The sequence below is a fragment of the Euleptes europaea genome, chromosome 15 (assembly GCF_029931775.1).
Source record: "Euleptes europaea isolate rEulEur1 chromosome 15, rEulEur1.hap1, whole genome shotgun sequence".
In the NCBI taxonomy this organism is placed as follows: Eukaryota; Metazoa; Chordata; class Lepidosauria; order Squamata; family Sphaerodactylidae; genus Euleptes; species Euleptes europaea.
The window spans coordinates 14251405-14265219 of record NC_079326.1 but is presented as its reverse complement, the minus strand read 5'-3'; the positions used below and the strand labels follow the sequence as shown (position 1 = coordinate 14265219).

General features: G+C 44.0%; 1 protein-coding gene across 1 annotated transcript in view; it reads right to left on the bottom strand.

Moving 5' to 3' along the window:
• Positions 1-5826: 5826 nt before the first annotated feature.
• The window catches only part of LOC130487867 (protein mono-ADP-ribosyltransferase PARP14-like), a 34988-nt gene continuing 26999 nt past the window's right edge, over positions 5827-13815 (bottom strand). The window contains exons 13-17 of the mRNA XM_056861412.1: positions 11263-11469; positions 10565-11173; positions 9399-9544; positions 8733-8907; positions 5827-6113 (exon numbers count right to left, since the gene is read on the bottom strand). Of these exons, the coding sequence (XP_056717390.1) occupies positions 5827-6113; positions 8733-8907; positions 9399-9544; positions 10565-11173; positions 11263-11469 (1424 nt within the window). The remainder of the gene's footprint in view (positions 6114-8732; positions 8908-9398; positions 9545-10564; positions 11174-11262; positions 11470-13815) is intronic.

Below are 13815 nucleotides of genomic sequence, written 5' to 3'. Positions count from 1 at the left end.
GGCTTTGAATTTTGCTCAGTGGTAGGATACATCGTAGTGCCTACTTTTATAAGATCTCATAGGGAAGAAAGGCAATACAATAACCTTCACGTGGTCCCATTACCCAGGTTGTATTTAAATTATCCATTTATTTACACATGAACATCATAGTGTATGGGCAGAGTGTTGTGGTGTTGCATCTGGGTTAGAGCCAGCAGAGGACAGAGGGAGGCAGGCAACAGGGTTCCATTGCGGGCTACATCATTTAAGGACCACATCAGCAAACTCTTAGCGTCTGTTACAAATAAGTCACTAAGTCAGGGCACCTTCCCTCAGCCACTCAAAGAGGTAGTTATCGGTCTTCTACTTTAAAAAAATCATCCCTTAAGAATGATGTGGCCAATTATCACCGGGTTTCTAATGGGCCCTTTCTGGGCAGTGATTAAGGGAACAGTAGCAGACCAACTCCAGGTCGTCTTGGATAACTCATCTGCTCAACATTATTTTCAGTATGGCTACTAGATGGCGACAGCTCTGCTAGCTTTAGTTGATGACTGCTGTCTCAGCATAGACAAAGGCCATGCTTCTTTGTTGCTCTTATTGGACATCTCAATAAGAGATAATAAGAGATAATACCATATGCAATGAAACAAAACTGCAATCTTGTATTCTTCTGATTCGTCCTCAGCTCTGGTAACTGCAAGGTAAAGTTTTAACTTTTGCTCCCATTGCCTCCAGTTTTCCCCCAAATTTCCCACGAAGGACAATTCTGAAGGAGACTTGAAATACTCGATTTCTGTGTAAGGGCTGCACGCTAAAGCCTCCCAGTCAGGCACCGGGGAACGTGTGAAGATCCAGACTCACTTCTGACACCATGTAATGATCCCCTTTTAAGGCACGCAGCATCAGGCAAGTGTACTCCCTTTCAGGTCCATCCAACAGCTTTTATTGATATAACATCAACTCCAACAGGCCCCGGTTATAGCTCACAGCAACATCAACTAACTAGAAACTGGTAACAGGAACTCCACCCTCTGGGACCTAACTAACTCCAATAGATAATGGAGGAGCAGACTATATCATTATATACATATACCGCAGTAAATAATGCCACAGACCTAGTGGTGATGGCTGCCAGCTTGGAGGGCTTTAAGAGGGGAGTGGACATAGCCATGAATACCCCTCTTCTCCATGACCTAGTGTTTCTTTAGTACCACTGGTCCTTGAATCAGGAGATTTTGGGGGGCTTTTTTTACAGCAAAAAGGGTTGCAATGACCATAATTATAAACATTTTAAACATTTTAATTCCACCTTTCCACCCAACATAGGGTCCCCAAACTGCTGAACAGTCAAAACCCTTTATAAAGACACTAAACGCATCAGTTGGAAGGAAGGTTAGTGAGGGAATGCCAAACAAAATGGCAAAGTCTTCACCCAGGGGTGGAAGACGGCAATAGAAGGAAAAAGACAAATCTCCCTGGGAAGAGGATTCCATAATTTTGGTGCCACAACTGAGAAGGACCTTTCTGGTGTTGTCGCCTATCTAGCCTCAGGTAGCAGGGGCACCAGAAGCGAGGGTCCCTGAAGATGGTGAAGTGGAAATGGTCTAATTAGGGGTTAAATAATAGAAATCACAGTAGCAAAATGACACGACAGGATTAAATTGACATGACAGAAACCTTGTTCTTGCTTGTTGTATATTTACTCATAATCAATAGATAGAAGCTAGACAGAGAGTAGAACATTGGACACTGAGAACACACCAACTCGTCAAGAAGGATCTTATGCCAAAAAGGATCATAATCACATCAAATGACTATCAGACCACTGTTCAAAGGTATGCTTAAGTGACACGTTTCATTCTCTGTACTATATAAGCTATTGGCCTTCAATTGTACCTTCGAGACGTCATCTTCTAGCCCAGGGGTCAGCAAACTAGTTAGTCAAAAGAGCCAAATATCAACAGTACAACGATTGAGATTTCTTTTGAGAGCCAAATTTCTTAAGCTATATAGGTAGGTACACTGTTTATTAACTTAATAAACTTTAATTAAAGTTTTAAGTCTTAATTAAACTATAGGTACACTGAATAAAACTTGATATCATACTTAATAGTGATCTTATTGATAAAAATTAAATTGTAAGTCCTTGCCATTTCCCCCTCCCCGTCTGGAGGCCTCGTCTGGAGACCTGGTCTACCGCCATAAAAGCCTATTGGTAGCCCTGGCCTCCGGCGGAGTCCCATTGGGAGGCCAGGTCTACCCATTGGCTTTCTTGGCAGTAGACCTGGCCTTCGGAGGCCCATAGAAGCCAATGGGTAGACCTGGCCTCTGAAGGGGGACTTTCCCCCCCCCCTCCTCGGAGTCCAGGTCTATCGCCAAGAAAGCCAGTGGGTAGACATGGCCTCCCAATGGGACTCAGCCGGAGGCCAGGTCTACCAAAGGAAGCCCGCCCCACCCAACAGCTGATGGGCGTGGGGGAGGAACCGCCGAGCTGCCCGCCCAGCAATCGAGCGGCTAGAAGGGAGGGGAGGCTTTAGCCTCCCAACCATTGAGGGCAAGGGAAAGGGGGACCTGGCCATTCTCCATGGCGGTGGGGGGGGGGGGAGAGACAGCGCGCCTGCTCGCCTGCTCTCTCGCGCTCACTCTCTCTCTCTCTCTCTCTCTCTCTCTCTGGCGCGCTGGCTCCGCAGCCCGGCTGCTGGTGCAAGCAGGCGAGAGAGCAGGGGCTCCGAACCAAGTTCAGAGAGCCGCACTCAACGGGCCAAAGAGCCGCATGCGGCTCGGGAGCCGCAGTTTGCAGACCCCTGTTCTAGCCCCATGGCTAGGGGCTTGATCTCTCCTTTTACCGGTAAAATAAACTTTTCTGTCATTCAAGGTCTCTCTCTGTGTTTAAGGCTTCCAACTAAGCGAACCCCAAAAAGGCCATTTCCTCTACAATGGTCATATTGGCCAGGTAGGTTCTTACAGGAGTAGGTGGTCCTTAGGTCTAGATATAGTAATGCCCATTTGGATCTAGGGTACAGTCTAACTGGGAATATGGTGTGCAGTTCTGCTCTCCAGTCTCAAAAGACACTGCAGAGCAGGAAAAGGTACAGAAGAGAGCTGAAGAGGCTGGAACTTCTGAATTTAGAAAAGAGACAACTGAGGGAAAGGACAAAAGGAAATACTTCTTTACACAATAAGAGATTAAAATGGGGTATTTGCTCCCTGAGAATATAGTCACAGGCACCAACAGCTCTTAGGTTCAAATGCTTTGCCCAAATACTGGGAGCCAGATCCCTCTGCAGGAAGCAGAAGTGGGATTGGAGGTACATCGGGTCTACTGATAGCCACGCGGGGCTGCCAGAAGTAACAGTTCTGCACAGTGAAATTAGTTTGGACTTCTGTTTTATGTTCTTTTCATTAGATTTGAAACTAGGCAATACTTATTTTCTCTGCTGTAGCTTAATCTGTAGCAATACACTTTTCCCTGTTTAAGAAAGCTCTGTGATTCAATCTCCTCCATGTCTCCTAACATTACTCACTCACACTCAGACGTGCACACACGGTTGCACACAGGATGGGCTGAAGTAATGGGAAAGCTTTGCTCCTTATGCTTGCTCAGAGCCTTTACTGAGGTTCCCTAGGGCAATGGTAGTGTGGGTGGGTGTATTTTAACTTGGGGTGGTGGCATGATGAAGAGGAAACATGCTTTACATGCACACAAGCGTGCAATATGCATGTAAGAATACAGACCCAAGATGGGTTTATAACAGACAGAACATATGGCTGCTACCCAGCAAGGGACCCTCAGTCAGCCTCCCTAGCCCAACCAGCTTCCCTTACACCTTGCCTTAAAGGAAATTTCTGATTGTAGTCAACTGGGTTCATGGTAATAGCAAAGCAGTGGAGTTGGCTTTCAATAGCAAAGCTAAGGGGAGGTTTAACCTCTCCCCGGTCATTGGCATGATCAAACCCTTCCTTCCTGCATGACCCAGAGGTTACATATGCCCACAATTTGCATTTTAGACATGGACTGGGATGCCTGTTTGCTGTACTCACATACAATTTCAACCTGTGCTGCAATCTGAGCAATGCTATATCCAGCATGACCATAAAATCTTCACATCTTTTCCTCTAGTCATGCTTGCTAGAGATGACTTATAGTCTGTCCTTTTTGCAGTCTTTTTACATCTTGCTTCTAGACAAAATGTTCCCTTTTGAAGCTGAGCTCCCATGACATAAATGATTTGACACCATTGAAAGCATTTATTTCTTTATTTTAATTCAGGCATTTGAAACATGTCATACAATAAATGGGGAAAATGCTAGTTAAATGGCATTATGATGAACTAGCAGGAAAAGAAATTGGATGCATCACTGGGTACTTGTGGGTGGCAGTAATCTAGCTGAATTTAAACAGCCATGGGTGCCGCAGCCCCATACAAATAAAAAATCTGCAAGGAGGGAAAGTACCCAGGGCTACAGTTTAGATTTCTGTGAATCTGGGATACTCCCCAGATCTGCAGAAAAATATGCAAAGAAAAACAAAGGAAATGCAATTAAATTAAAAATGTTGTAAATCACCCAGATCCTGTACAAAAACCTCACAAGATCTTAGCCACCCTTTTGGTTATCACAGGCAACCTAAAACAGCTTTGCCAATGCCCAGAGGAAGAGGGAAGAAAGTACGGGGCAATGAAAGGGGGGATTTCCTTTCCTCCTCATGGGCTTATTCTATTAATTAATAGCTCTAAGCATATTTGTACAGCCTCATTATTCCAGCTCAGTATTTCTTTCTTCATTTTGCAGATGGCAAAAGCCACTTTTCTCCAACCAATCTTAATCTCCTCCCTTAAAAACCAATGTCCAGGAAGGGAAAACAGCAAAAAACATTAGCATGTAAGAAAAGAATTAGAGAAAAGCCAGCCCCCACGTCCCCTGTATGTTTTGCTGCAATCCCTACTAGCATTCTCGGAGCCTTCTCAATCCTTGGTGGGCGGAGCAGGGCTGCACCTCTGGTGGTTTGAGAGGCGTGAGCACAAGTGCACACTCTTGCTCCCTTGCTCTTACCGATTTCCCAAAAAAAGCTCTGCTCTTTTCTGAAACACCTACTTTTCAACAGGCTGCTGCTGCTGTGCAGGTGGGAATGTTTACTTCCATGCTGGGAAACAATTCACCTACTGACTTCTCTACACACAGCTGCTGTTACTCAGCTCAGCCTGCTTTGGCTCCTTCTCTGGTCAGCTGGCAACTCTACCCAGAACTAAACACCTATTGCTGCTTTATAGAAGGTGCCCCCCCCACAAGCTCCCCACTGCTTCGTAAGTCCTGAGAGGCAGGAGGAAACTCAGCAAGGTTTCCTGCCACAGATACATACTTCACTTTAGGGAACAGGTATATTTTAAGAACAAGGCCTCAATGCTAAAATTTATCCAGAAAGATATTTTTTCTCATTGCCACGTGCTTCACAAAAACTGGCTGCTATGCCAATAGGCTCTCAAAGGACTACGTAAGAGAGTACAAGATAATTCACTACAAATGGACATAACAATCTAATGGATGGGGATGGAAGGCATGTGGCAGCGTTAACATTTCCTGAGCCTCTCTCAGTAGGACAAGTAGGACAAACGGCCTAAAGGGGCAGAACTACACATTATACACAAGTCTGCTCTTCAAGGTGTGTGTGCACTGAAGTACAAGTATTTAACCTTTATTTGGGCTTTTCTGTTTTTGAAAGGCACATTTAATCAACTGGACAAGTTTCCAAGTGATAAGACTACAAATCATTTTTATGATTTTCATTCCATTTACAGCGTAAAGGTTTCTAGGAAAGGACAAGGAAGCTCTTCCAATTAAAATTAACTATTTCCTGAAAGTAATAAGATATTCTGGATAAGCCTGAGCGTCATGAAATATGACAAACATGGATGGATTAGCCGAGTTGTCAGTTACACTATTGTACAGATCAATACCCCCAGGGGTTTTTGGTGGTGGAGTAACCAGGCTTTGTTTTCCAACTGTGAACTCGCCAGTGAGGACCCGAGCAAGGTACATAAATTTTCTGCCATTGGCATCTGGTGTTGAATACGTATCCATTGCAGAATAGTTGGCGTGCACAGCAAAATAGGTGCCATTTCCAATCGCTGCAGCTGAAATAGAAAGACAAGAGAGAAATCTCAGAAAACCACTATTCCTCTCACTTTAGATCTGGGAAATTAATTGTCTGTGAACACCTCTACTATCTTCTGATAGTTTATTAGCGTCCCTTGGCCAGATAAAACAAGATCCATGGACTAAAATGGTCTTACCGACAAAGGTTTACAGTCAGAGAAGTCACTTAAAAAAATAAAAAAAAATAAAATAAATAACATGCAAGTTACATCTGCCATTTGGACTAAGACACTACATTGTGGCAATGAATTTTCATTGCAGCCGTACAAAATTTTGCTACCTGAGAGGTGATTGAGGGATTATCTCCTTGTAGGAGCTTTTCTATCTTTTCTCTTTCCCTGTCGGGTCCCATTCTCCGTATGAGGGGCTCAATACACTTAGAATGGGGTATAGTGTAAAAGTTAGTTCAGGAGAACATGTTCAGTGGTTTCTAAATCCCCGATTTGCAGGGGCATAGTCTCTCTGCCCTGGGTATCTTCTTGAATTTTCCCTCTAACATAGCAGAGGGTAAGGCTGCGCACATAGCAAAGGTAAAAGCCCTCCTATATTTGTTTATGTATAAGTAACAGAGATAGGCTGCCGGTGCAAGGATAAATTTGGAGTGGGGGGGGAAGCCAGAAATAGGGGCACTCTTGCTAGATCTACTTGTCGCTCGATATCTTTAACCCTTTGGTTTATAGTTGTCTTAGCTTGATCCCACCCTAACTGAAGTATTGCTAGGGGAGTAAAACCCAGGTTATTTAGTTTGTCTTCAATGGATATTATTCACTTTGACCTAAAGGTATCACAAAGCATCATTGGAAGAAGACCCTTGGGTTGAAATTAATTTTCAGCCAGAGATAAAGTGAGGACAAGACAACCCTTGCCTCCACCATCATCATGCCAGTTTCTAAACGGATCATAGCATTTGATACACATCTTGGCAATTGCAGGGCAGCTCTAAGAAACTTGAATTGCACTCGTTCCATGGGAATAAGACATGAGGTTGGAGAGCCAAGTTGTGTTCCATATAACATTTGTGCTGGAGTTTTCGCCTGAAAAAGTTTAAGGGCGGCTGGAATATAGTGTGCTCCTTTGGTCCAGAGAAAATTTATTACTGAACGGGCTGATTTTTCCCCTAAATTGGCAACATAGGTATTATGGGCCAGCTTGGAGCCAGATGCCTGGACTGTCGTTCCAAGGTATTTGAATTGGGTTACCTGTTCCAACCTATGGCCATTTATGCTCTACCTCCTATAATTAGGGTGATTACCAAAAACCATTACTTTTGTTTTGTCATAATTAATCGTCAGGCGTTCCTTCTCACAGAACGTTCCCACTCTCACTAGCACCCTCCTTAGGCCAACTGGGGTTCTTGAAAGAAGTACCACATCATCGGCATAGAGCAGAATATGAATATGCCTGTCCGCTAGTTTAGGTGTATGTAAATCCCGCGAGTTCAAGGAACTGACTATGTTATTTATATAATAGGCAAATAGCAGGGGGGCAAGTAAACAGCCCTGCCTAACTCCTCTATAGGTGTTTATGGGGCGGTAAGATGTCCTCTTCTATTGCACCTGACTCTCAGTGCTGTCCGTTTATGTAGGGCTCGCAGCAGCAACAGGAGACTTTTATCTACATTTGATGCTTTGAGTTTGTCCCAGAGTAAAGGTCTGGAAATCGAATCAAATGCTGTCCTAAAATCAATGAATGCCTCATATAAAGAGGGTTGACCCTTATTAGAATATTTCTCTGCTAGATGTTGCAGGACAAGGCAGTGCTCTATCGTTGCTCTCCCTTCCCTAAAGCCTGCCTGCTCTATTGCCAAAATATCCTCTTGATTGAGCCAAAGGGTTAATTTATCTAGCAGGTGCCTTGAGTATAATTTGCTGATGACACTTATTAGACTAATTGGCCTATAGTTGGAAGGGTCCTTTCACTTCCTTTTTTATAGACAACTATTGCCAGCCCCCCGTCTTTAGGGATTCTTCCAGTGGAGTCTATGTAGGTAAACAGTGCAGACAGAAAGGGAGCCCACCAATCTATGTTCTCCTTCATAAACTCTGGGGGGATACCATCATATCCAGGAGCTTTACCCAGTCTTAGTTGGTTAATATGGGATTTGACCTCATTTAACAACACAGGTGGCCAGGAGGGAATATTTGACGGGTCAGGACTATAGGGAGCTAAAGGATGCACGTCATCATAAAGGCTCTGAAAGAATATGACCCACCTATCTGCGGCCACATGTGAATCTAAAGGTGAGTTCTCCTTGCAATTGCTACCATCTTCAGCAATTTGGGCTTTCTTTTAGTACTTGGTAACATTTGTGATTCGTGATGACCACATATTGGATGATGTCAGCAGATCCCAGACAAACAATATTATTGGAGGATTGGCTGCCTCAAGAATATTAAAAAAATACTACTAACGGAGGATCATGTCTAATATTCACAATAATCTGAGCAAATACCAAGAGTATCATTACATGGCCAACATAACCATAAAGATGAACTGAGTGGGGTGTGGGTTTGTGTCAGATGACATATTGTGTCCTTTTCCAATACTTCGCATTTTATCTCCTAGAATAAATTACCTGGTTTCAGGTACTGACTTACCATTCTTTCCAGCATAGCTGCGATTAAATCCAGTCTGGTTAATTGGGGTTATTGTCGAACTGGGAGTTCCATGGAACAGAACTTTTTCATTGTTTTCATGGCCATTCTTATTGTCCATTTCTTCCTTTTTGACTTTGTAGGATTGCCAGAGGTAAGGATTTTGTATCCTTTCAATCTACAAAGGTTGTGAACAGAAGAGCAATACTGAAGTTTTTTTTCTTTTCCCAAAAGTGAAACAGAATTAAGGATTTCAGAACAGGAAGGGTGTTAAAAGTAGGAGGGGACACTTAACCTTTGCTTTCCCCTTTTCCCTACTGAACTCTGAGACTGGAAATAGGATCAGCTGAAATAAACCAGACTGAGAAAAGGAAAGAACTCAGGGCAGAACGGTGACCTACCTTTGTCTCCCTACCAATGCCCCTCAGGTTTACAGGCACAATGCATGTTCAAATGTTTGGGTTTTGGTGACACTTCACATCATTACACTACACTTTCATGCAAATTATTTTTTCTTTTCTAAACTGCACACGCTTAGGACTGGAATCTACCACCACTCACTGATCTGACCGGCTGCTGCAAATCATAACAAAGGTTCTGAGCTGCACCGTGAGATTCTATGGATTGCACCCTCAGTCTACAAAGCTCATTTTCCCTATCAAAATTCACCTTTTCTATTTTTTGTGTCCGACAGCTGGCCCGGAATTTTGTTTCAACACCTTGATATTCTGGTGTCGAAGCCTGCAATGCAACACTTTTCACAAGGGCTCCATTCATATCCTCCCAATTTTTAGGAAGTCCTAGTAATAGTTTACCTGCAAAATAAATATTTTTGTTAGTACTGTTTATATAAGTCATCAACATTAGAAGAGTTGGGTTTTCTGCCTTGTTTTCTACACCTCCTTTACCCTGAGGTCTTGCAAACGTCCTTGAGAAGTCCCAACCCTGTGCTCGGCCCCAACACTTTTACAATGACACAGGCACGGAAGAAAAAGGCAGTGGAAACATGACGGGAGACAGAAGCAAGAAGCAACACAACTCCATTTACAGCACCACTGCAAAGCTCCTGAAGGGAGACCATGGTAGCACAATACAGGGACGGTTATGATCTGGCCATTCAGCAATTACGTGACTGTTCCACCATGCACTAAACTCTGTCCAGATCCATTTAACCCACATTCCTACCTTCCTTTGTTGTTTGCACTGGCATACATTAACTGTGGAAGGATTTTTAATGCAGACCCTAAAAGAATGATGTTGATAATATTAACAGTGCATCAAGGAATTTCTGGGCATGCTCAGAAGAGCTCTTTGGAAGCATCCATTCATTTCAAGTGGGTTTGTATTGGAAAAGCTTTCCAGTGAATTGTCTTAATACCACCTCACTGTGAAATGCCTCCGACAGAAGATTTTGGGATTAGTTAGCAGGGGTTTGGGGGCAACTTGTTGAACCTGCAGGCTGACTTGAGCATCAGCACCTTAAAAAGAAAAAGAAAACTAGAATTTCCTTTCTCCCCACTTTAACTTGCTTGTCTTCAGTCTTCTGTGCAGTCCCACATTGGGACTGTGCATACATAGGGCCTACCTCGGAGAGATTTGCTAGCTTGCACATAGGCATGTCTTCTGCTAAGGTTCTCAGCTTTAGCCATCCTCTTCATGTGATCAGTCTACCTTTTCCTTATTAAATGAAGAGCATTTACACATCCATCCTTTATCTCCCCCCCTCAATACCTTTGCCCCACAGAACTGCCCTGGGGAATAAGCTGCTCTGATGACGTCGCAGCCAATAAGCAACAGGCATTCAGGTACTAATTAGTCCCAAGACTCCTCATTACCTTCCTCCTTTGCCATGCGCCTAATGCTTATGCTTTTTCCCTGGCTGTCTGTAGCAGTCAAGTTCTTGAAGTCTGCCATGTAGCTCTTTCCTTGAATGTTGATCCTTGCCTTCACAGTATTATTAATTTTAGCATCTTCTAAATGGAGATTGTCTAGCAAATCAAAAGGTAGAAACAGATCCCCTTTTGGAGAATATTGCCACTCAACCAGATTATGAGCAAGTTTTGCCTTGGATTGCTCTTCGCGATCATCTTTCATTGTTTGGATTAGCTTCTGAATGTGCATGTAGGCCTCCAGGACATCCCGGGGGATGCCGGACACCAGAATCGAAGGAGGGGACTGCTTTTTATCCAGGTGAATGGTAATGTGTAATCTTCTCTGCAGGTCATTCAGTTGCTTAATTTCTGCTTCATCAAACATTTCGATTAACACGTCAGAGATACACTTTTCTGTCTGCTCCTGCAGAATTAGTTGCTTTAACCAGGCCTCAGTGTCTTCCACATTTTTTTTGCGTTCACCACAAATTTCAAACACTGCAACTTCTAACTTCTTTTCCAAAAGCAACAAACGTTTCTTTGTGGCAGGTTGTATTTTACTAGTGACATATGCTGCAAAAAAAGAGAGAGACTGTAAATAAAGTACTTAAATTTTTAAAAAATGTTGCTAAGAATATGAAGGAATAATACTCTGAACTTACATTTAAATCTAGAAAACAGGGATTCTGAGGAGGGTAATGCAGAACCTTCTTTCTTTTTCATACAAGCATAAAAGGCATTTTGCATATGTGGCTGAAAAATGACTATTTTAATTACTTTTACGTGCTGGGGTGATTTCTTGCCTGCAAAGTCAGCAATTGTACCAATCATTTCTTCAGCTACATTCTCTGGACTCTTGCCACCTTGGCCTGGGTTAAATGTAACAATAAGAAAAGAAACGCATTAGATACAGAATGGGTGCCGGTTGGACTAATATGCTGCTCATAAGGACACACACACACACTGTGGTTATCTGAATCCTCCGGATTCAGATTTAAAATGAATCCGGCATTCCCAAAGTTTCAGTTCAAGTCGGCATTCAGATCTGAACTGCAAAAATGTAAGAATGTGCTAGGTGATTAGCTACCTGCAGTATCAGGTGAGGAAAAAAGCAGTCATAGAAGAATTTGAGAAAGTTTTGATGTAAAATCTGGATTTTTTTTTGTCAGGTTCTATGTTTGGGCTTCCTTCCACCAATCCAATACCCTGTACAGCTGCTTACTTACTCTTTTTTAGGGCCTCAGCCATGGAAAGGGGAAGGGGTTCAAGGTTCACCCCAATCCTCCTCCCCAGCTGGCTCCTCTGCTGCCTGGAGCTGTCCTCATTGGCCACTCCTTGACTTCTAAAGGACAACCTAAAGAGAAGGCAGGTCTACACAGAACGTCCTGGCTCTCCCAGGAGGTTAGGCCTTCCCCCAATAGCTGGACAGTCGATTGGCTGGTAGCTTGTTTCATGCTTCCATATTTTAACGCCTTTCTTCCCTGTTTTAATGCCACAATTTCCCTCCTGATCCCTGTCACTCTGCTGGGCCATATCCGTGTTGCTGACTTCTGGCTGAGTGGCGAATGGGGTTCCTGCCATGGCAGGAACACTCCCACCTAGTGGGGTGACCGGCTGGCCCACCAGTGGCTCAGTGCTACCCCTAGTGAGAAGCATGGATACACCCAATCTTGAACATCACTCACTAAATTTTCCTATTTAACCCTGGCCAAACTTCCAGCCCTTAGTGCCATACTCCAGCTAGGCAATGAGACAACCTACTGTGGTCTGAATTGAGACCAAAGAGACTTGGCTCCAGAGACTAACAGCAGAAGAGAGACAGTGTCTATGTGAACTGGGTAAAAGTGTGAGCACAGCACTTGAAAGTAGGGCAGCATTCAACAACTGGCTTGTGTGGCCAACAGGGTGAACCCGTTCCTTGGGCCCAGAAGCCCAGACTTGAAACACTCTGTTTATTACCATCCTCTAGATTTTACAATGAGGGAAAAAAGTATTTGATCCCCTGCTGAATTTACCCGTTTGCCCTCTGACAAAGAAATGACCAGTCCATAATTTTAATGGTAGGTCTATTGTAGCTGTGAGAGACAGAATAACAACAGGAAAAACGCCAGAAACCCAGAAGACAAAAGTCAGAGATTGATGTGCATTATAATAAGTGAAATAAGTATTTGATTCCTTTGCAAAACATGACTTAGTACTTGGTGGCAAAACCCTTGTTGGCAATTACAGAGGTCAGACATTTCTTGTAGGTGGCCACCAGGTTTGCACACATCTCAGGAGGTATTTTGTCCCACTCCTCTTTGCAGATCCTCTCCAAGTCAGTAAGATTTCGAGGCTGATGTGTAGCTACTCGAACCTTCAGCTCCCTCATCAGATTTTCGAAGGGATTAAGGTCTGGAGACTGGCTAGGCCACTCCAGGGCCTTAATGTGCTTCTTCTGGAGCCACTCCTTTGTTGCCTTGGCCGTGTGTTTCGGGTCATTGTCATGCTGGAATACCCATCCTTGACCCATTTTCAATGCCCTGGCTGAGGGAAGGAGGTGCTCACCCAAGATTTGACGATACATGGTCCTGTCCATCGTCCCTTCGATGCGGTGAAGGTATCCTGTCCCCTTAGCAGAAAAACACCCCCAAAGCATAATATGTCCCCCTCCATGTTGGACGGTGGGGATGGTGTTCTTGGGGTCGTAGGCAGCATTCCTCCTCCTCCAAACACGGCGAGTTGAGTTGATGCCAAAGAGCTCGATTTTGGTCTCATCTGACCACAACACTTTCACCCAGTTCTCCTCTGGGTCATTCAGATGTGCATTGGCAAACTGCAGACGGGCCTGTACATGTGCTGTCTTGAGCAAGGGGACCTTGCGGGCTCTGCAAGACCTCAGTCCTTCACGGCGTAGTGTGTTACCAACTGTTTTCATGGTGACTATGGTCCCAGCTGCCCTGAGATCATTGACAAGTTCCCCCCGTGTAGTTCTGGGCTGCTTCATCACCGTTCTCATGATCATTGCAACTCCACGAGATGAGATCTTGCATGGAGCCCGAGATAGAGGGAGGTTGACAGTTATTTTGTGTTTCTTCCATTTGCAAATTATTGCACCAACTGTTGTCACCTTCTCACCAAGCTGCTTGGCAATAGTCTTGTAGCCCAGTCCAGCCTTGTGCAGGTCTACAATCTTGTCCCTGACATCCTTGGACAGCTCTTTGGTCTTGGTCAGG